The 22,477-nt window shown below is 42.3% G+C and overlaps 1 protein-coding gene across 2 annotated transcripts; it reads left to right on the top strand.

Moving 5' to 3' along the window:
* Positions 1-7,429: 7,429 nt before the first annotated feature.
* On the top strand, positions 7,430-16,651 carry slc35b3 (solute carrier family 35 member B3). 2 transcript variants are annotated; one of them, XM_087846058.1, is made up of 10 exons: positions 7,430-7,504; positions 8,959-9,195; positions 9,369-9,490; positions 9,604-9,758; positions 13,293-13,400; positions 13,761-13,858; positions 14,004-14,096; positions 14,361-14,472; positions 14,715-14,784; positions 15,626-16,651. In XM_087846058.1, the coding sequence occupies exons 1-10, from the start codon at positions 7,445-7,447 to the stop codon at positions 15,774-15,776; spliced, it is 1,206 nt and encodes a 401-aa protein (XP_087702184.1). In that variant the 5' UTR covers positions 7,430-7,444; the 3' UTR covers positions 15,777-16,651. The 2 variants fall into 2 exon arrangements, with proteins under 2 accessions (XP_087702184.1, XP_087702185.1); XM_087846059.1 differs by lacking the exon at positions 7,430-7,504 and adding an exon at positions 7,702-7,945.
* Positions 16,652-22,477: the final 5,826 nt, after the last annotated feature.

The following is a 22,477-nucleotide window of genomic DNA, read 5'->3' as shown; positions in this document are numbered from 1 at the left end:
TTTACACTCAACCGGAGCGCGAGCTGAGAAAAGAACGTGTTGTCGGCCTGACTGTAACGTTGGCAGTTCTCCTGCTCGTGTGCAAAGCTGACATCCAGCTTCCTGAGTGAAGTCATTTCCTCAGTAGACGTCTTGCGCAAACAGTCTAATATCCAAAGGCCGGTGGGAAGGGGGTGTTCGGGGGGGCAGCAACTCGTCCTGGCGAGCAAAGAGTGACGGCAAACGCTCACATTTAAATTGAGTTTCGTCCCTTCGTCGCTGAGCACAGATAAGAGATTCAGTAGCCATGGTTAACTGGGAAAATATTATGATAAATGGGCTTTATTACTGTTTTCCCCCATTATTCATGACAATAACAATACAGTGTTCTCTGATGGCATCGGTGCATGTGTCGGGCTGCATCGCTGACAAAAAAAAGCAAGGGCGCTCATTATGGAAACGGTGCTATGATGAATGTGGTAAAGCAACTCAAACTTAATCTAAACTGCATTACATGTTGTTTTGAATATACCTCGCTGATATGCCCATCTTTAATGTACTATCAAGTGCAGGGAGCCGAATTGCTTTAGTCTCCCAAATTCAGAGCGGCAGGGAGGAGAAGGGGAGAGAGCGCACGCGAGAGAGAGAGAGGGGCTTTAAAATACTGTCTGTGAGAAATGCAAAATTTATGAATACCCCCCTCACAACTCAGCTTGATTTATGTGAAATAATAATACACTATTTAATGCTTAAACATAGCTAGGAGCGATCCCTGGCTATCAAGATGTACAATGGAGTAATGGGGCTGGAAGACAAATCACCTTGTGGACTTGTGATGCTTATTTAAAGGTGCTCAGGCAGATATATTAAACTATATGTAATTGTACACTAACTCTGTGCTGTAGGCAGAGGCGGCAAACACAGGAGGAGGCCAGTCATGATGCAGATGGAGTGGTGTAATCAATTTGACTCAAGCATCAGCATCCACAGCAGAAGGGAGGGAGAGAAGAGGAAGAGGGTGGTGGTGGTGGTGGTGGTGGTGTTCGATCAGGGGTTTCACCTTTATTCATGCATCTTTCATGCAACTTTTAAAGAAAGTGTCAAAACTTGTGAAAATGATAAAAAACACAATTAGGACTAAATAATAATAATAATAGTTAAAAAACAGATTTTCAGCGTTAGCCCACGTGCACCTGGAGGAGTGATAATAAACTAGAATTACAATCCACACTGGAACTTTCAGAGGCTGTAGTTGTGTCTAATTTAAGTTGTAGCGCGGGGTGTGTCAGCTTTAAAGAGGAAGACCGGGTTCAAACAGAGCTAGTGGTCACACCGGCTGTGATTTATGATTCACTGATTGCCTCATTTAATTAAAGTAAATGGCAAAAGCCCAAAGCCGGGCCAAATTGTCCTGATCTGATGAATTGGCCCCGTTTTACCACCAAAAGCATGTAGGGTAAATAAACAGGGTAATTACATTGGTAAATGAAGCCTCTGTGAGAGAACCGTGTGGGCTGCGGGTGGCTCACCCAGGATATACGGGGAAGAACAACAGGCGTTTCCAGTAACTTTCTTTTATTGTCTTACCTCTGTCTCTAAAAGCCAGTCATGCCAGCAAAAGAAAAAAAAATAAAACCACACTCTCAAGCACACAGATACCTACAAGAACGCGCGCGCACACTTTCAGCGACACGCAAACCACAACTCTCTCCTCCCACCTCCATCCCGGTGCGTTCATGTACAATTATAGCTACGATGATCCACAGGTGTTGAATTCTTCTGGCAAGCCATAAAACATGATATGCATGATTTGTGCAGTCAGCCAGGTCTGTAATTTCATTCTCCTTTTCTTTCATTTTCCCTTCCTGGGCCACACGATCCATTTTCCTGCTTTATGAGAGTGCAGACACCCAGAGAGACTTTCAGGATGATTACATGCCCCATGCCATGGGGGGTCTGAGGAGCCAACACGCCAGCCTAAGAGCCGTGTCAAACCCGGGTGAAAACATCTATTTGAATAAAGCTATGAATATTTGAACTGCTTGAGGTGCGTTTCATTTATTCTCCTCGACATTAGCACGAGTAAAACTATCAACTTCCAGACAAGCTATATTGGGCGCTTCTAATATATATATATATATATAGTTTGGATCTACTTAAAAATTCAAAATAGACACGTATTATCCACTTTGTCCAGGTACGGAGCGTGCTGTCACAGCAGGAGTGCTGATTTAAGATCGGGACACATGCCCTTGTGGTCCTGTAAGTATCTGGCAAAAAAAAAAAGAAAGAAGAAGAAGAAGAAAAAATCAAGGGTACCTCAGATGGCTCATGTATTTAAGATATCTGTATACACAGTCAGGCCTAGCGTCACAGTACGTGGGTTGGTCTGTTGGCAGAGAACTGCGATGTCCTCCAGGGGAAACTAAACAAACTCTCTCTGCTACTTTCACAGCGTTGCCTTAAACGTGATCAGGGTGAGAGGTAGTTCCTCTGCAGAGGACTTATCCAAACACACATGCACACATAGCGCACGGATTATGTTTTAAACACACGCACACCTGCAGTATAAGCGCCAAAGGAGGGAAGCTATAAATTGAGTTTGTACATATTAAAACTGAGTCATTATTATAATCCAATCCAAGTTTCACATAAGAGCGCTTCTAATATTACTATGAGGTTTACCGTGGCTTGCCGTTATCATAAACATAATTATAATATCTAAGTAAATAATGGCCTCTCGTGGATTTAGAATTAGGCTGTTAGCAAATGGGAGCATAAACGACACGGAGAGGATTTTGCATATTGCAAAGTTCTGTTGCGTCTGCAAACCTGTCAGATGAGAGAGCTCCTCCAGCTTCAACCCATAAGTAAATAATATTCAGTCATAAAGCGCAGCATTAATCCCGGAGTGTGATTGACATTTCATATCTGTGACAATACTCCAAATAATTAAAAACGGAAATCTTGAAAGGTAATAGCTTCTCAAATCCATTAAGTAGTTAAAGGTTATGAGAAAAAACGGGATTATTGCTCACAGCCAAACTCCTAATTAAATGACACTACGTAATTTGTTTTGCAATCCCTTTCTCTTCATAAGCACAGTGCAGGTTAAATGAATGGGCAATGAAACATGTGTGTCATTTACCGTCACTCTGAGGAGACAAAAAACAATCTATCTGCACCCCCCGCACCCCACACCCCCACCTCCATTTTCTGTCTGTATGTATTAGAGCAAAAGCAAGTACGGTAGATTGGATAAGCAGACACACAATTCCTGGTAAATTGTTTGCTTAATTACTTTTTCTTTCCTTTTCTTCTAAGCACACTTGCAAAGAGGGATGCTTCCCCCTCCTGGCTGCTCATAAGAAAGTCAGAGATTCCTCTGTCTCTTGTGCCTGCCTTCAGCTGCCCCCGTTAACTCTCTTTTTACCGCTTATGACCTGTGAGTGTGGACAGATAAGCCTAAAAACTGCACGTGTGTTTGAATGTTACTGTAAAACCTGGAAAAACACACTGATGTTCAATGTAAGGTTGAACAGTTGAAGCGATGCTTCAATTGGATGTTTGACTTCTTGAAAGAAACTTGACCGGGAAAACCGGTGGAAGTCGACCGGTGGAAAAAGGAGGGATGTTTTTTGCTTTTTTGTGGGAACAACTTGAAGAACCAACCTGGTACAGTAGAGGCTATAACTCTGGATCGATGCCTGGGGACTTAATGTATGTCATTCTACTTTAAGTTGAGCCCTGTGTTTATTATTGTTGTTGTCTCTTCACTCTCAGCTCTCTAAAGGTAAAAATGTCAAAAAGAAAAAAAAGTATAGTCTTGACAAACGAAATCAGGCATTATTTCTAAATTGTATTGATACAAATGCATGAGTATAAGGTACTGATATGACCTGCTTTAATGGGCCAAAGCCTGAACTTGTTTTTGTGAAAGTTTCTCTTCACCCAAACTTTCTGCAAAGTTCCCATCAACTCAAAGCAACTTGTAACTAAAATTATTCTTCTTACACAAAACAGTTGTGTTCTTTAAGATTGGACAGGTATGAAGTGCTGGAACTAAAGAAGATTTTGGACTTATTTTTTACTAATCCATCATCAAACTGTTGCTGTTTTTTTCTTTTACAAAACATATAAATCTTAACACTTTAGGAGTTGTTGCTTTAACGTGTTCACTGGATGTAAGCTGACACTCTGTCCTCTGATGGTGCAGGCTCATTAAACGGAGATTCTAAGAGATCCGACACACCGTGCCCCTCGTGCCCTCCGATGACAGAGAACAGATGAGGTGAATTTGAAAGGTCCACAACCACCGTGAACCAGTCTGGCCGGTTTGCCTCTGCACTCTGGCAGAGAGGATAGAAGATGGTGTGGTGGTGGTGGTGGTGGTGGGGAGGGTGGTTTGAGAAAAAAATGTAAGAGCAGCAAGCCTAGCAGATCAAAGAAAATAACATGGGAGAGGATATGAGTGCTTTGAGAAGTAATATAGCCGAGATAGCATCTGTTTTCCGTAGCATGCAGGAGGCTTGAGACAAGCCCAGGAAAAAGACAACGGAGAGCGAGTGCACTTTAGCCGAGGATAAGACCAAACACAAATGGGTTATTAAGAAGCCCTCAATGTAATATCTGGCTGACATTAAAGTGTCTCTTTTGAAATGATCCACGGCTGGGCAGAGGAGCTTTTTTTATGACACTGATGGTGAATAATAAATAAAATGAAGCATCATTTAAGGGGAGGGTGTTTATATGAGATTATTTTCTTGAAAAATTTTTTTTTTTTTTTTTAAATGTCTTTGTTCGGACACTACTGGACAGTTCAGTGTAGCTCAATAAGATATTTTAGTAGCAAAAAGTTCTAAAAGAAACACTTTAAGAGTGTGTTAATTATTAAAATGGACATTTTTAGCCTCCCCTTGCTCCAACTCTGTAATTAACTTTTCATCGTGTGCTTTATCAGGTGTTCGCTGTATCCGTGCAAAACAGTGAACACTCGTAACCCGGTCAGAAAAAGAAAACTGGTGTTTGCCATCGTTTAGGAGAAACTCCGTGACCCAGTTGTCTAGTCTAATTTCTATGGTCGATTTACAATATTAAAAACATTCACAGGTCGCACTCCCACATGAGCCTCCTGAAGATCGAATAATGTCCTTCCTGATCTGTACTGCAAGAGGCCATATTGGATCCAGATTTCACTAGTTCAAAAGTCATTTCATCCCCCCCCCCTTCCCTCTTTCCCTGCTTTATTCCTCTGTCCCTCTCAAGCCTTCCCATTGCCTGCTTTATTTATTGCGGGTCCAGTGGTGTGGTACAAAGCCATTACCCGCGCATATGTACCTTTTTGAATAATCAATAAATAATTATTTTATTATTTAATAGGATCGTATGGGAAAAGGAAATGGGTTTTATTACATAAATCCATCATGCGAGATGAATGGTTGCACTTGTAAAGTTGGACGGGGGGAAGGAAAAGTGGTCGGACAGGCCTTCGCCTGTGCTCGACAACTGTGCATTGCTGAGTGCTTTTCTCCATGCCAGGTTGTAAATATGACATTTTTGTCTCTGTGGGACTGTCGATTGGAGTGCGCGGGGAATGGGATTGTAAATTCAGGGAGATTAATTAACCTTTTACATTTGCGATTCAGCCCTGCATCTTTTTCTGTATATTGTGACCCCTGTGAGCAGAGAGGTGAGAGACCTGGCCGCAGACAGCCCAGGGAGTGTCGACGGCTCATTCCAAATGAGTTATTAACAGAATTTTTTGAAAAGATGGAAAAATTGTAGCCCGGCCATTTAGTGTCATAAAGGCTGGGTTGGCGAGGCGGCAGGGGCCTCCCAGGGACAGGAGGCAATACCATTACAATCAAATCTGAGATGGAAGAGGGATTGAGCTGTCCATTCTGAATTTTTATATTGTCGGAGGGCTGGGGAGGAAATAATGCCATCCTGGAGTGTATTAACCTCTGGCTGGGGAAGGAGGACGGGGGAGCGGGAGAGACAGAGAGAAAGGCAGAGGGAAGGATTTGAGATTGGACAGCAGGGAGAAAGGAAGGCTAGATGAGGGAGGAGGGAAATGAAGGGGCAAAAAAAGAGCTTCGTTCCTTATGCCGGGGAAACCAAAGAGGGAGAGGCAGGGATATGAGATGGCCAAGAGACAGAGCCAGAACAGAAGAGGTTGAGGAGGGAATAATGCAATAAGGGGAGGGAAGAGCAAAAGAACTGTGATGCAGAGCAAAGCTTATATGAACATGAAAGCACGGTGAAGGGAGAGAAGAGCTGATGGGAAAATATACTAGGATAAAGGTGGAAGACTGTTGGAATGGTGGAAAGAGGAAATGTAGAAAATCAGGGAAAACCAGTTGTTGAGGACAATAGAGAATGATTTGACTTGTGAAGCTGTCCTGCACGGTAACAATACTCATATGACACCTAAACATCAGAATGATTACTGCTACAGCTTCAGTATCTCCACCGTTGATACTTAAACTCCATCAAAAATTAACTTAAATCGTCCAGAATGAGAGCAGAAAAATGTTTCTACAGTTAAATATCAAGTAAAGTATCAATAGCAAAAGTGTCGATGGTGGATGACATGCAATCTAAAAGTCCTGTGAGTATTCTTATATAAAGCATGAACGTGGAAAGTTAACGATGATCAGAGATCAAAATGGGGATTTAGGGTTGCCAGGTGTTGAGGGACAATTACGTCGGGTTGGGGAAAACTACTGTGCTCTTTTTTAATGCTTTTTTTCAGTGGGTACAGTATGGAAAACGGCAAACACCACGGTTCAAGTCACTTCTACTAAATGCTTTCCTTCAGACAGCTCAAGATGTTATGAAAGAGCTCTGCCTCCACAAACTGACCTCTGGGGACAAATGCTGAACATGTTTCCTGATGTGATGCACCTTTAATGCCTTAACTGGAGACCAAATTCCCCCCTACTACATGCACTTCAGATCTGATTGATACCTTACCACAGAAGCTGATGTTTGCTCTCAGGAGCTTTGACAGCTGCGTGAAGCTGTCCAAACTAAACCTCCACGGAGTGATGCAGGTGCAGGAACGCTGGAAGAAATGCACAAGGAGATGACCTTGAAGGTGATAGCGAACAAATTAAATTATACTTAAAAAATTAAAATAAAATATAAACCTAGAAATTCTCCCATCTAACTGCAGTATTGGATGTTAAAAAAAAAGTTTAAAAAAATTTTAAAGAAAAAAAGTAAAACCTAGCAAAGTTAGAGGTGCAACATAGCATGACATCAAAATAACAAAACACCTCTAGATTATATTTGACTATCCTTTATCCTGGTTGACTTCAACTTTATATCTGTACTTAATTTGAACCTTTTCAAAATAATAGTTTTATCATAAAAATACATTCTTAAAATTGAAAGTAAAATGAAAACTGACACCTCACACCGTCACTCAGCAGGATTAACCAGAAGAGCTTTTGTGTCACTGATGATGTGGACAGCGACAGGAAGAGTACCCTACCTATTCATGATGAACTCCTCTACCCAGGTAAGCTAGCGTATTACAGCCCGTCAGGTCTTTCTCCTATTAAATGCAGCTAATAATTCACTTCTGTTGTGTTTGTGCCGAATCGACACTACGGCACCGACCAATACATTTTTGTTATTTTTATTTTTACGTGAAACAAGCCACCTGCAGAAGCATTGCCTGACTCCGCTGACCAATAGCGGCGCAGTTCAGAGTTCGGAGCCGAGCGGAAGTTGTTGGCTGCTTCTAGCCTGCCATCCCTGCAAATGCATGTAGCCTTTAGCAGGCTAGCACGCTTGTAAGCGCATTTTTGGCCTTTTTGTCACTGAGGACCAAAAACGTGAAAATGTTCGGAGTGTGTGAAAGATGAAGCCGAGCGAGTCGAGGGGAATGATTTTCACCGGTGTTGCCTCTGAAACTGGGGATAAGAGCACGTAAAGACACCCGGAAGTGTTGTTGAAGGTAACGAGCTTGTTATTGTAGCTTTCTCTGGGTGAATGATAAAGCTATGTCAGGTGCGAAATGTGTGGCTAACAGCAAACGTGTGGTAAGATGACGTTAATAGCTGTGTCTTTGGATGGTTAATCGTTGCTCTCTAATCAAATGACAGCCTCCATTCAGTATTCATGGCGTTAGAAACGGGTTGCTTCGTAGCCTAGCTACCGTTACCGGCTATTTAAACAGGGGTAAGAACAGTCTCTTTTTATAATGTTTTTTTCATTTAGCACAGCTTTAATGTGGTGGATGCTTTAGTGAATGCTATTCAGTGGTTTTACTCATGGCAGAATATCACTGACCGCAACGTATACTGAGTGGATTTGAGTCAGAGTAGTGATCACTAGCAGTACTCATAGTTTAGAATGAAAAAAAAATGAAAAAAAAGTCTTTAACAGCATATGGGGAATCAGTGACATTATTCTGTGCATGCTCAATAACGAAGTATCGAAAATACTGCATCACTAAAACCTGGCCTGGTATTTTCGCTTAAGTGTTTACTCTAAGATCTCTTGTTTGCTTTGCACTGCCTGCAAGGATCGTTTGCATACTCATATCATAGAGAGTATGGCTTCATTTAGTCGCCTCATTTCAGCACAGTTCCCTTGGTGTAACGTGTTCAACAGGTCTTTCTCTTGATGGCACTGCCACTCTGGTTATTTTTATTTTTACTGTCATCATAAAAATGACCCAGTGAATGGTCACCATTTCTTACACGAGGTGATGAAAACTCAGCTCCAGGCTTAGTTTATCCGCCCCATCCTTCATTTTCTACTTTGGAATATTAGGTTAGCCTGCCTAATGCTAGTTTCTCAACTGCATGCAGTTTGAAGGGTGTATCAATCTGCATTTCGTATACACAGTAATGATGAAATGCCTCTCTGAGCTCTTTCCCTATCTTCTTATCAAAGCTGCAGTCTGTGCTTTATGCCAAAGCATCATAAAGGAGGAGCATCAAATCTTTCTTTATGTCCCTGCAGCTTCCAGCAGGCGCCGACACAATGAGTGCCAAATATGGCCTGGTGGGCTACAACAGTTCACGGAAGCACATTTCAATCTCCATCCCCTCGTCTACAGAGGTGATGTCACCTCATATAAAGTCTGTGGAGGAGCTGAGGGTTCTGGGGATCAACCTGAGCAGCTTAAGTGCACCGACACAGTTCTTTATTTGTGTGGCTGGAGTCTTCTTCTTTTACCTCATGTATGGATACTTACAGGTAACGGGGATTACGATCCTTCTTATACACACACACGTATAGTAATACAGTAAAAATGCAGTAATTACATATGTTATTCAAAGTGATAACATGTGAATATATTGATTAAATAAAACTGAGACAAGGCTATTAAGGGTGTTTTGTTATGTCTTTATATTCGTCCCTCAATATAGGAGTTAATATTTTCTGTGGAAGGATTCAAGCCCTTTGGTTGGTACCTCACTCTGGTCCAGTTTGGCTTCTACTCCATGTTTGGATTAGTAGAGCTTCAGCTCACACAGGACAAACGCAGAAGGTATGATAACAGATTATGCTTTGCCCCTCAGAAGACAGCCTTTACTGTAAAACACATTTTGTGTCTGACTTTTTCTTCCTTGTTTTTTTTTTCTTTCTAAATTTCATCTCCAGGATACCAGGGAAGACCTATATGATTATAGCATTTTTAACAGTGGGCACTATGGGCCTGTCAAATACCTCTTTGGGCTACTTGAACTACCCTACACAGGTCATCTTCAAGTGCTGTAAACTCATCCCAGTCATGATTGGAGGAGTGTTTATACAAGGTCAGTTTCCTATGTTGATACTTATTTACAGTGTGCGCATTGTGTGTATTTTGGTTCCTGCTCTGCAAAGTCTTCATCCACGGGCATCAGTATTGCAGCTCTCTGTAGACCAATCCTATGCCTTTCTCATTGTAAAATAATTTGAGGGGATTTCCTGTGTTATGTAAACTGTTTAATAAATTAAAGGAACTATTTTTTGCATTTGGCTAGAGTCAGTATCACTACTGATGACATGAGATGATACCTTGACCCTACAGAGGTTGTACAGTTAGTCCAACTCCTCCAGGATTAGGGATGGGTATCGAAAACCGGTTCTTGTTGAGAACCGGTTCCCACTGTTTCAATTCCTTGGAATTGTTTGCCATTTTTGCAAACGATTCCCTTATCGATTCCAGTCGCCCCGAATGACGTCATCACGTTGCGGAGCGTCATTTACCTGGCAGGAAACATGGCGCGTAAGCGGCTCAAACGCTCAAAACTTTGGTTATACTTTACGAGAACGGATGACAACAGGGCAACTTGCAATACTTGCAAAGTAGATATTTCATTTAAGGAAGGAAACACTACGAATATGCAAAAGCATTTGCTCACAAAACACGCGATAACCTTAAATGAATGTCGTGTTTTTAATTCCGCTCCGGACTCGTGAATCTCAACCCAGCAGCAGCGGTAACGTTTGCACGTCCTCTCCCGTTAATGCGGCAGGTAAATAATCAACTAACAGTGCATATTATGTTTGCGCGATCTGCCTCATTACAAAACCTGCCATTACTGTGCATTTAGGTGACCATGATGAGAGAGACAGACAGAGTCTGGCTCAGATGCTGGCAGTTCTCGCTGCAGTCTACCGGTAGCGTCTCCTTTCAGGCCAGGATAGACGAATGTCACCGAGCAGTGACTAAGTTTGTGGTCAAAGGTTTGCACCCATTTGCCACAGCAGATGATTTTCAGTAAGTGAATGTGTTTAATTGTAGGCAGGGACATTACTGGATATTCTTGTGTAATTGCTACTGAATAATTTATGTTATACTTTGTTATTGCTACAGAAGAATATTTATTTTATTATTTTACATTTACAATTTTTTTTTCCTGGGGACCCTGTGACACCCCATTGAAGAGCTGTAGGCTGTGGATCTCTTAAGATCTCACTGTTGGGTTTGTAAGGCCATGTTACTCCTAAATTTCTATCTTGTTCAAAGAGAAGATATAAAACAAAGTTCTAAGCTAATCGAACTTAATGTTCTCCTTTTTTTAAAAAAAGAATCGATAAGAGAATCGATAAAGAATCGAATCGTTAAACAGAATCGAAAATGGAATCGGAATCGTGAAAATCTTATCAATACCCATCCCTATCCAGGATGACACATTAATACGTTTGATTGCCACAAGGTTTGCTATGCTTCCCAGCACAGTCTTAAAGGTGTGGGTGAGACAGTTACTTTAGGAGAGCTGAACATGACCGTAGAATATGCACAACCCGTCAGCTGAACTGGTATCTGCTCCTTTGTGCAGGATGTGCAGAGCTACAAAAAGTGACCTCCAGAAGGCCACTGGTGTGACCAAATAATCAGAAGTAAATTTCATGAGGGTGGCATGAGGGACTGACATCCTCTAGACACCTAGCTCTCTAGATGGGAGCAGAGAGCATGTACTTTGAGTACATGTGACAGATGTGAAAGGGTCTGGATTAGCTGTGGAGAACGTTATGGTGCCTGAAACATCATGCAGCATGACTGGTTGGGTGGTGGGTCAGTGATGGTCTGGGGAGGCGAATCCATTGAGGGACGCACAGTCATCTACAGGCTAGTGAGCAGCATCCTGGCTGCCATTAGGTATCAGGATAATATCCTTGGACTATTAGTAGATTCTGTGTTGGTGCAATGGGTCCTTTGGTCCTCTTGGTCCACAACAATGCCCAGTCTCATGCAGTGAGAATTTATAGGCAGGTCCTGGAGGAGTAAGTGATAACATTGACGAATCTCACCTGACCTAAATCAAAGAGAACACCCATGGGACATTATGTTTCTGTCCATCTTATGCTGCCAAGTTGCACCTGAGATTGTCCAGAAGCTCTGTGATGCAATGGTTCAGAACTGGGAGGGGACCCCCCTGATATTGTCAGGGATGCATACAAGCACATTGGGGCTCCTTTTATTCCTAACACATTATCCAGTCCTATCAGTATTATTTTTCCCCCCACTGGGATTCGGTTTGTTTTCAAAGTTTTCCTTTAACTTTTTTGAATGGTATATTTATTTAGTCTGGTATTTGTTTTTTGTGTTGGCATATAAAAGCTTAATTGGTCTTGTTCAAATGTCAATCAACAGTTAGGGTCAGCTTAAAGGTTCCTGCTTTCAGGAGATCCCCTCAGAGCATGCATCTGTTACTGTAATCTCTTAAGTTTTCATCATTTCAACAAAACTGTAATCGTACATGTAGCTCAAATCTGTTGGCACATGAGGTAACAGTCTTTTCAAAATAACTGAAAATGAAGATTTTTTTTATTATTCAGAATATAATAAAAGTGAATGTTACATCATCATTTACAGGGGGGGGAAAGTAGATTCATTTTTTCACCTCATTTCATTCATCACATATTTCCTTTGAAGCAGTGACCACCTTTCAACTTTCAGTGCATCCTTTTCATCCGCGTCTGTTGTTTTCTGTCGTGAGGGCCCGGTCGGCAGTACGTGCAGTTTCTTCCCCGCTCTTCTGTCTGTCCTTTCATCCTCACACTGGCCTTCACAAGGTTCAACGTCCTGAACGTGAGAAGGGTTTGGTGCATTTCTTTTATTTCTTTATGTTTTTTCACCCGCCTCCTTGCGTCTCTCTAGATGAATAGATGTGAGGACCACAGTCCCTCAAGGGGGTCGAGTGGAAAACAGAATTTGTACACTCCAAATGCAAAGAGGAAAGAAAGTGGGAGAGAGGGATGGATGAACGGATGGATGGAGGGATGGAGGCAGGGGTGTGGGGGTGCATCTGATGTGAGGCCCTTCAAAGACGAGTCAGGGAATCAAAGCCGACCACAACCTGATGCCACGTCCCCCTGTCAACCTCAAGGCATCCATCCGTCAGCCTGTTTTTGAAAGACTCCTTCATCCTGTTGTTTTATTTCCCCCCACGTTTTTTTCATTTTCACAGTTTTTTTTCCTTTTTCATTCTTGCATGCACAGCCCAAGAAACTTTGCAACGGATATTGTTCACAACTCAAAAACTTTCTTTAGTGATGTTTTTTTTACTTCAGTCCAATGTTAACTTCTGTTTATTAAAGGTGGGTCGTCATCTTTTAAAGATTTCTTTGTAAGCTGTGCTTGAGGGGAAACTCTCTCTTAGTTTGGTTTATTGTGCCTGGGATGTTTTAAAGTGTTACACATATCATACATTAAAGTGTAGATTTCATGCTGGTGTAGTTTTAAAAACTTTAAAACTACACCAGCATGAAATCTAAAAGTAAAAGAAATGGGTTTAGATTTAAGGCTTGAAAAATAAAAGATATTTTGAATAACATTTTTCTCCATCTTTATGTCCCAGGTAAACGCTATAATGTGGCTGATGTGTCTGCTGCTCTCTGCATGAGTCTGGGACTCATCTGGTTTACCCTAGCAGACAGCAAAGTGGCCCCCAACTTCAATGTCACAGGTATTTCCTTTGAGATCCACCTGCAAACTCAGATGGTTTTCGAACAGAGGCTCCTATACAAATACAGAGATGTTGGATGAGTACATTAAAGACACTGTATATATAACTGCACAGCTCCATAATGTAGCTGCTGACGTCTGTCACAGGTTCTTTCCCTTTTACTCTTGGATCATTGAAGTGTGGTTGGAAACTTTTATTTTAGTGCATAAAATGTCTATTTGTGCTCAATGAACTTCTAGAATAATATTATAATATATTTAGTTAAAGCACCTTGAGGCGTCTGTTTGAAATTGAGTAGTTTGTTAATGTTTCCCCTTCTTCGCCCTGAATGGTTACATGTGCATGTTTCTGTGCACGCAGGTGTCCTTCTCATCTCCCTGGCACTGTGTGCAGATGCTGCCATTGGAAACGTGCAAGAGAAAGCCATGAAACTCCATAACGGCTCCAACTCTGAAATGGTACACTAGTGAAATAATATAAATCCAAAGGCATTTTGATAGGATCACACATTGTTGGAGAAAAATCCAGAATGCTTTGGTTGATGGTGTGATTGGAAGTACTTCTGTTCTATGTTGTGGTAATGCCGCATTTTGTCGCTCACAGGTGCTGTACTCATACTCCATTGGTTTTGTCTACATACTGGTGGGCCTGCTGTGTGTTGGTGGGCTGGGACCAGCTGTAGCATTCTGCTCAGAGGTGAATATACCTGAAGATGATGTCATTACACATTCCTAGCTTTTAGTGGGGTTGTTTGCTTTATGTTTTCAACCGTTAGCATTGGAAGGAATGTGAAATCAGATCCTTTTAGGACTAATGTGTCAGGATGCTGTTTTTTATATTTCAACTTTAACCTTGTAGATTGATGATGTTTTGATGTTTTCCAGTAGTTGGTTGCAGTTTTTAGTGTTTTTTTCATCTGGACCCTGTTCGTTTATCTGTTCTCTTCTCTTTCCTTCTCAGCATCCCGTGAAGACATATGGTTACGCGTTCTTCTTCTCTCTTACGGGTTATTTTGGGATCTCCTTTGTGCTGGCCTTAATCAAGCTCTTTGGCGCTTTGGTTGCTGTAACAGGTCAGAGTCGCAGTTTATAAAGTTTTCCTCAGAATTGTTTTATCTCGTGTGAAAACAGCATTGTTGGCATAAACGGCAAATAGTCATATTTCAGTCAGCCACACAATTATATAGATAAAAAAAATTACCACTATCTTAACCCAGGATGTTTGTCTTTTCTTAGTCATATTTTAAAAGTAATTAAGTAAAGAAATGTAACGAGTGTCACTGATGGTAACGCATCTGTGCGGGTTTCTGTGCAGTGACCACTGGGAGGAAGGCCATGACTATCGTACTTTCCTTCATGTTCTTTGCAAAACCCTTCACTTTCCAGTAAGTACCACCACCTTTTGACTTAAAACACTTTCCTCCTAGTTTAAAGTAAGTCTACAGTGTGACCGCTGACCCCCTCTTTTGACTAATAAAAAACTTGATCTGGCTTCTCTGCCCTTGGTTTTTATGTCCTCGGTCCATTTGCAGACCTCGAGTTTTCCTCCGCTCCTTCAGTTTGTCCTTCCCTCTTTTGTTCACCCTCTCACTCGCCCTCTGAGCTGTCAGAGAGTGAATCCGCTGCTCTGTTGTTCAGTGACTCTTGAAAACTGTGTGTGTGTGTATCACGAAACAGACAAACTTTTGTGTGTCATCGCAGCCAAATTTATTCTCCCTCCAGCTGGTGTGTGCCCTCGCCCTTAACTGGACTCAGTCCCTTTTTATGGCAACAGCTAACACTTTTTAAAACCAAAAAACTGCAGTACTACAGTGTGTTATCAGCAAATGGCAGATTTAACCAAATTTATAAATACTAATTGCATCAATTTCTGAAGAGTTGTATGATATACAACACCTGTATTACACCTGGTTTGCATGTGTTTGATAGGGCAGCAGCATTGGTCCATCGTTTCAGCAAAATTCAACTTCACTCAAACTGTCCAAAAAGAAAACGTTATGTGTTGTTATTTTAACAATGCCCTGTGGATTTTTGTGCATGCAAACCTTTGCCCAGTGTTGCTCATTAGGACAGACTATCTCCTTGCATTTCTGTGGAAAGCAGATATTTATCCATTTATTAACCTTTTGCATCATTCAGCTGAAGCCACAAACTTCTCGGGGTGTCGTGAGTCTTCCCACATTAGTTGTATAAAACATCTAACCTCTCCGTCTTTGCCCTCGTCAGGTACATCTGGGGCGGCCTTCTGGTGCTCTTTGGAATTTTTTTGAATGTTTACAGTAAAAACAAGGACAAAATGAAGCTTCCCTCCATCAAGGACCTCAGGAGCTGGCTGCTGGCGGGAAAGAAAGTCCGATTTCTTTCACAAAATGTGTAGGAGACACTCAGAGGTTTGGTGGAAGTCCTGTGCCGACAGACCACTTCTCTCTGCTTCTTCCGGGATGAAATACCCACAGGATGTGCTGAAGCATATGCCGGGCCTCATCACCACTAATGTTGAGCCAAAGATGGGCACACAGGGTTCGACCTCCAATCAGCCTTACAGACAGCTGATAATAATCAAACTGTGGGAGAGGGAGTCGCTGTATTCCATCTGCGTACCAGGACACCGCTGGTTAACCGAAGTGGCACTGTCTGCAGGAAAATGAAGGAACTGCGTTTTAAAAGGGGATCAATGCCTAGTGGGATCTTGTGAAGCAATGCTTCAAAGACCCACTGAAACTTTTTTTTTCAATGTGTTGCACAACACTGAGGACATGCAGTATGAGACTTTCTAAAGGGAAGCCAGATCATTAGCTCACCAAATTGCACAGTTTTGCACTGGAATTGAGTGAAACACTTTAACCTTCGAGTGGTTGGAGCAAAAATGAAATGTTTGAAAGAACAAGTACAGAGATACGTGGTAATCTGTATCATGTGTGAAATTACTGTCACCCAACTTAAAATAATACATATTAATTTTTTAAAGAAGTATATTTGCCCCTGCATGTGCCAGAAAGATGGAAGAAAATGTTTTTCAGGACCTTCTTTATAAAAGTGGCTTTCATAAGTTTTGTTTGTTTGTTTGTTTTGGTTTTCTTGGGGTAATCCATATGTGACTCGAACCTTCATAATGTGTGTTATGTGCGATGGTCACATTTTTGGGAGTCAGTCACTCCTGGACATCAACAGCTGCCATAATTTGCTAACCATATACGTTTGGGTCAAAGGGTAAAGCTCTTTTTACAATAAAATACGTATTTAGTAATCACAGTGGTGGTGTTTTCTTTTTCTTTTCTTTTTTTGTCAGCCAGCCCTTATTCTCTCCTTTTGCACCAGTTGAGAGAAGAATTGAAATGTTGCCAAAATGTGTGTGTGTTTATCCATCCAGTGGCCTTGGGCGTGTTTGATTAGGAGTCCTGAAAAAAGAGAGCGCTGCTAGACGGAAAATAAACAGCAGTCTTCACAGCGCTGAGGCTGTCCTATTCATTTGGATCCATCGTGTGTGTGTGTGTGTGTGTGTGTGTGTGTGTGTCACATAAATACCAGTTCAGTTTTTCTAAATGATGGCATGATAAAGCTCACACCTGGTTCTTCCTCAGGCAAACCGCTGCTTCCCCTGCAGGGCTATTAAAGCATTTTTGGTCTGGATTTATAACCGGTTTTATTTTTTCCTCTTGTGGTTAAAAAGATTACTTGACTGACGTTAGTGCGACTGCCAGTACATTCAGGACAGTGGTGTACTGCTGTTTTTCACACATTCATACAAACACACACCCGTCTCTGAATCTCTGGTTTTAGCTTCATATCTGTGCATCTGGTTTTAATCCAGATTCAGTATCCAGTCATCACCCCGGAGATCTGTGCTCGTCCGGTCTTATTCACTCAGTATCGTGCTGTTAGCCCCGCTTAACCGCACGGCTCTTTTGATGTAAAGCACTGGATGATGTGAACAATGCTGCTGTCTGTCAGTATTGTGGAAATATTGTGAGGCAAGTGTATCCTTTCATAGAGGTTTTATCATAACGTCTTCTGCACCTGTTCGCTTTCATTGTGCTCCAGACAGGCTCCAAGGAGCTTGATGTTTTTCAGGCCTCATTCAGAACAAATAGACCTCTACAATTTTCACAGTTAATGTGTAGGCTTTTAGTCTAACAATCACATCTGTGCAAACTTTACAAAGTGGTTAGACAATGCAGTTGGACTGAGGATCATCCATCCGATCAGATGTTTCCCTCTCATTTAAAAGAATTGCGCTGCAGTAGTGCTCATTTTATCGCCAATGTTGGTAGTGAAACCGTGGCCGCTGCGGTGTTTTAAGTAGCCTACGAACACAGTGAAAATGTTTGAGTCTGTCCCTCATTATCATTTTGTGTTGTACGCGCGTGTCTCCGGCGTGCTGTGAAATGACGGAGACTTGCCAGCTCAGCAGGAGACGGGCTGAGTGTGGCTCTCTCTGTGATCCTAATAGAGGTCCCGATATTACAGTCTCACTTCCAGGCGGGAAACCTAACGCTGGGCCAATTAGTAATTTGGTATTTCATAAAACTTGGCAGCTTGTGTGTGATGACAAACTGACAGAGATCTTCCCTCCTCCGGGGAACCTTTGGTAGTGCAGCAGTACACACACACACACACAAAGGACTACTAAGTTTTCTTCTACAGCAAAATGGCAAGTGTTGCGCAGATTGAGAGCACGTAACTCAATTGGAAAGAGAAAATTACTTTGGATGTTTTCTTGTTTGGCTGTAGATTTGAGTTTCACACAGACTAGAAAATTGGAGGAAAAACATGTTTTTTTTCCCCCTTTTCTTTCTTTTTTTTAAAGCCCGCCTTGCTTTAATACTGTCTTTGTATGATTGATGGGCAGCGAAACAGTCCATTAGAGGTTGAAGGGTCATGTTACAGGTTAAAAACATTAGTTTGCCATTACATACATTCGATGTGCGGCGTACAGAACTGCTTTATCGCTATGGGAAAGGCTATTCTCCTCCAGCTCCCTGAAAGGTCATTATGGGATGGGAAAGCCCAGTTGACCCAAGGCAAAGTACATCATTTGTCTTTTAGCACCGAGAGAACACACCTAACGAAGCCGGCTGACCCCTGTTAGAACGGTTAGGTTTTTTGCCATTTTTCAAAGCCACAGAGGAATTTGCCATCCACCGAAGTCAGCTATTTTATTTTAACTCGTGTACTTTTGCGTTATTTTGTTGTGCTGTCTTGTAATAAGTGAGTTTAGGTGGTTAGTTTTTCTTTAAACGTTGACAGGCTGTTTGAAATTCTAAATTTAAAGCAAACATCCAAGAACAGGAAACTGTTTCATTGTAAGATAAATGCAGCTGCAGTCATCTGGGATACCGCTTTTCTGTCTTTTTTTTCCTCTATCCTTTACCCATTTCTTGTTCTTCATTTCACACCCCACACTTCCCAACACACACACACACACACCTGCCAACACACACATCCAACCAACCTCTGCTCTCGCACGGCTGAGGCCCTTCCTAATAAATAATGGGAGGTGTCCGCAGCTCATCATTCCCGCAAATAGGCTGCTATATAATATGCGGTCCACCTCAGATAGGTTGCTATATAATATGTGGTCAGACTGCGGATGGCCACATAGGAGAGCGCTGGCAGAGCCATTCATTATGGGTGCTATGTGTCAGTGAGGGCAGTAAGGTGGCGAAGTGAGGGATATGCAGCTGCCCTCACACTGCTATTCACACACAGACACATACCAGATGACACAGTCCCTGTCATCCTGGGTTTAATGGGACACACACTCCCATTGTGCCTGTTATGCCTCTTTTAAAACATGAGAACAACCTGAGGTGGAATAGGCCCAGGAGTCACAGGAGTCATTCTGAGAAGTCTTAGCAGGGTAAACATGGGCGTAACTGGTAAAATGAATCAGTGTGTCGCAGATACCTGTGCTCTAAGACAATCTTAATGGAACAACACCACCACAGTTAACGTTGTTCATTTCTGATGGGACAAGGGCCTGAATAACAGCAGTGTAACGAGATGATATGAAGATGAGATAATATTGAAACTAATATTCATTGATTTCTAAAAGAAAAATGTATTTTTAAAGGAAACAGTTTAGCATTTGGAGAAGCAGCATATTCTGCTAATAGTGCTCGTGACTGGTAAATGGACTGGCACTTATGTAGTGTCTTTCGACTCAGTTGAATAATCAAAGCATTTTCTTACTGCAAGTCACATTCACACACATGCATTCATATATCTATGCCTACACACTCTCTAACGTTCACACATACTCAGGCTCTGATGGACACCACAGGGGCAACTTGGGGTTCAAGTACCTTGCCCAAGAAAACTCCGACACCGACCGTCTGATTGGTAGCATGAATATGAAGCTACAACTAGCAACTAGCTAGCAAGACTCTGCCCAAACTTAACAAAAAAGTGAACTACTAGCACCTTTATGTATAAAAACTTAGACAGTAGATGTGGAATGCAAAGCATGCCTGAAGCTTCATATTATTTCAGTGCATTTCCACAACCTCAAGTAGGTTTATGTTACTATTTTTGGAAGATCATGCAGTACTTTCCTGTTTTGTCATCAGTGTGAGGTTGCCACAAAGCAGTGGAGTTTTTTTTGTTTTTTTCCCTTAATGCGTTTTCAAGGTGCTGTAAGGCAGATATTATCACCTTTGGACGGAGCTGACTAGCTGTTACTGCTCTTTGTGCTAAGCTGACCAGCTGCTGGCTGTAGCTGAAACATAGCCCCAAGGCTGATTCTCAGTAAAAGACCAAATTACATCTCCAAAATTCAAACTTCTGCACCGAATTAGAAATTTAAATGAGCTGAGGTTCGTTTAATAGCTTTCCCCCTTTTCTTAGGCCTTCTTTCTGTCGTTCTCTCTCATCTCCTCCTGATGCTCTCATTTCTTCTCTCATTATGTATCTTCTCTTTCCTTTCATTACCTTCTTTCACTCCACCTCCACCTCCCCACCTTTTCCTCCCTCTTTTCCTTCACTCTCCACAACAGCCTTGCTTCACACCTCTTCATCCTCCTACCTCAGACTCATTACACCCCACCCACCCGTACCAGCCAGCGCAAGAAGCTCTCCTCATATAATATGATGGCCATCTGCTAGGCTGAGCCATGCTTCTCAAAAAGCCCCAGGGCTGGATGTTTATCTGTCGTCCCCCTCGCAAACTCCTTTAAGGATGCGAAACATATCAGCAATCATCGCAGCTACAATTAGCACAGGTGCTCCTGAGCTGTAAAGTGATCAGGAGAAATGGGAGGAAACATAATTGAAGTGGATTAGAGCAGAGAAGTGGGAGGGAAAAAATGAAATAAAAATTCTGGAGGCTTGGACAGCAGCCCCCTTTTTTCTATACTGCTGTTTGAAATTCACTGTGCTGTGATTAAAACTGGTGCAGAGCGGCAGTGGAAGTCCTGGCAAGGAGTTTTGGTATTTAACAGCTGTCTAGTGTTTTTCTAGCCCACTGTTTTCTCAAATGTGGTCCTGTCACGTTGAAATATGGAGCTGGAGAGCGTGCCGGTGCCTTCTATAACCGAGATCGTGACTTTTTATGCGTGAACTGCATGTATTTTTTTTTTTATCGTTTTACCTAAGGAGCTTGACAGGACTGTGCGTGTGTGTGTTACTCTTAAGAGTCTGACAAACCAAGCCTTCTTCTTGTCTTCATCTGCTGAAACATGGCAGCAAACATTTGCGCACACACTTACAAAACCATACTGTACAGCGCGCACACGCACACACTCGCGCACACACTCGCGCACACACACCATTTTGGTTGCTCAAGCACGGTCGAAATATTCCACAGCAGTCACTCATGAAGAGAAATTCTTAATAATAAATATCCAGCCAATAATGAATGTGCTGCTGGCTGCAGTTGTCTTGGGGGCATAATATCTAATTTCCTCCCAATGTTTCATATCCCTACTCCTGCATGTCGACACAGTCCATCATTACACCCCAATGCAGGTTCCTATCACTTTTATTTATTTTTCAAATCAATATATAAATCAAAGCCTGGACAGATGAGATCCAATAAATTACAGAGTGCTGGACAAATGCAGAATGTTAACTGTGTGCCAGGAGACGAGATTCCCATGGGTGCTGCCTGCTGCTGTTCTGTGTTGTGTGCTACAGCAAAATCTACTAAATGTCATATTAAATCACAGCTAACTTGAATATTACTCAGCGCTGTTTTTAATACAGGTGGAAAAACTCCTCCAAGGCCTTACGTGAATAAGTTTTGTGAAATTTCTTCCATCTGTTCTTATGATCTTTATATTTTATCTCATATCTTATTGAGTTAGTTATTTTATTTTTGCTAAAATAAAAAAAAAATTAAGGTTTAGACAAGCAAGTCACTGATGCTCTCTGAGCTTTAGGGAGCAGTAGCGGAAACTGAGCCGTAGTGTAGCATTTGCAGCTGAATTGCCCAGTGAGGATTGATACCATTTTGCATCCCGTACCGTCAGGCATTCGCTTAAATTTAACTGGGGGGATGCAAAACAGAGGGGCATAGTGATGATGCTCAGTACATCAGCCACAGCGTGTGAGTCACCTCCTCCTGGTCCAAGCTCAGCCACATGGAAAAACAGGAGGGTTAGTGTGAGAAGAGGACGAAATGGGGGCAAGTGCCCAGTGAAACAGAGCATAGAGAACAGTGGAGAAGACTCGCCTGCCCCATAAACCTCCGGCTGCCATGCTGAATTGTCACTGAGGACTCGCTTAGGTGCAGGGGGCTCACCAGTCAGCCGGGGTATAGACCCATAACATGAAGGGCGGGCTCACAAGCCACACAGACTCAGAGCTATACCTGAGTGTAGCAATCTTCGCTATCAGCAGGGAATATGTTGCCATCAGGCCCCATAACATCAGAGCACACCTCGGCACTGACACCGCATGACATGCATATGTGCGGAGGCAGCGTGAGGCGATGCCGGGCCAGGCAGCAGCGGGGGTTTGAAGGAGATTCCCACTGACAGTGGTCCAGTAGAGGGGGATGGGGATCCCCACTACAAAGGAAAAAGCAAAGCCACATAGGAATTAAGAACGAGAAAGAAAGGCTGATTTAATAGTTCCCTA

This window comes from Neolamprologus brichardi, chromosome 9 (assembly GCF_056152115.1).
Source record: "Neolamprologus brichardi isolate AB-2024 chromosome 9, ASM5615211v1, whole genome shotgun sequence".
NCBI classification, from domain to species: Eukaryota; Metazoa; Chordata; class Actinopteri; order Cichliformes; family Cichlidae; genus Neolamprologus; species Neolamprologus brichardi.
Note: the sequence above shows the minus strand (reverse complement) of the source record. Positions and strands in the feature narration are given on the sequence as shown.

Bases quoted from the DNA above. Each gene is read 5' to 3' on its own strand.
- slc35b3 (XM_087846058.1), top strand. From the start codon at position 7,445: ATGATGTGGACAGCGACAGGAAGAGTACCCTACCTATTCATGATGAAC. The intron at 13,859-14,003 runs GTACACTAGTGA...TGTCGCTCACAG, and splicing joins ACGGCTCCAACTCTGAAATG to GTGCTGTACTCATACTCCAT. The intron at 14,785-15,625 runs GTAAGTACCACC...TGCCCTCGTCAG, and splicing joins GCAAAACCCTTCACTTTCCA to GTACATCTGGGGCGGCCTTC.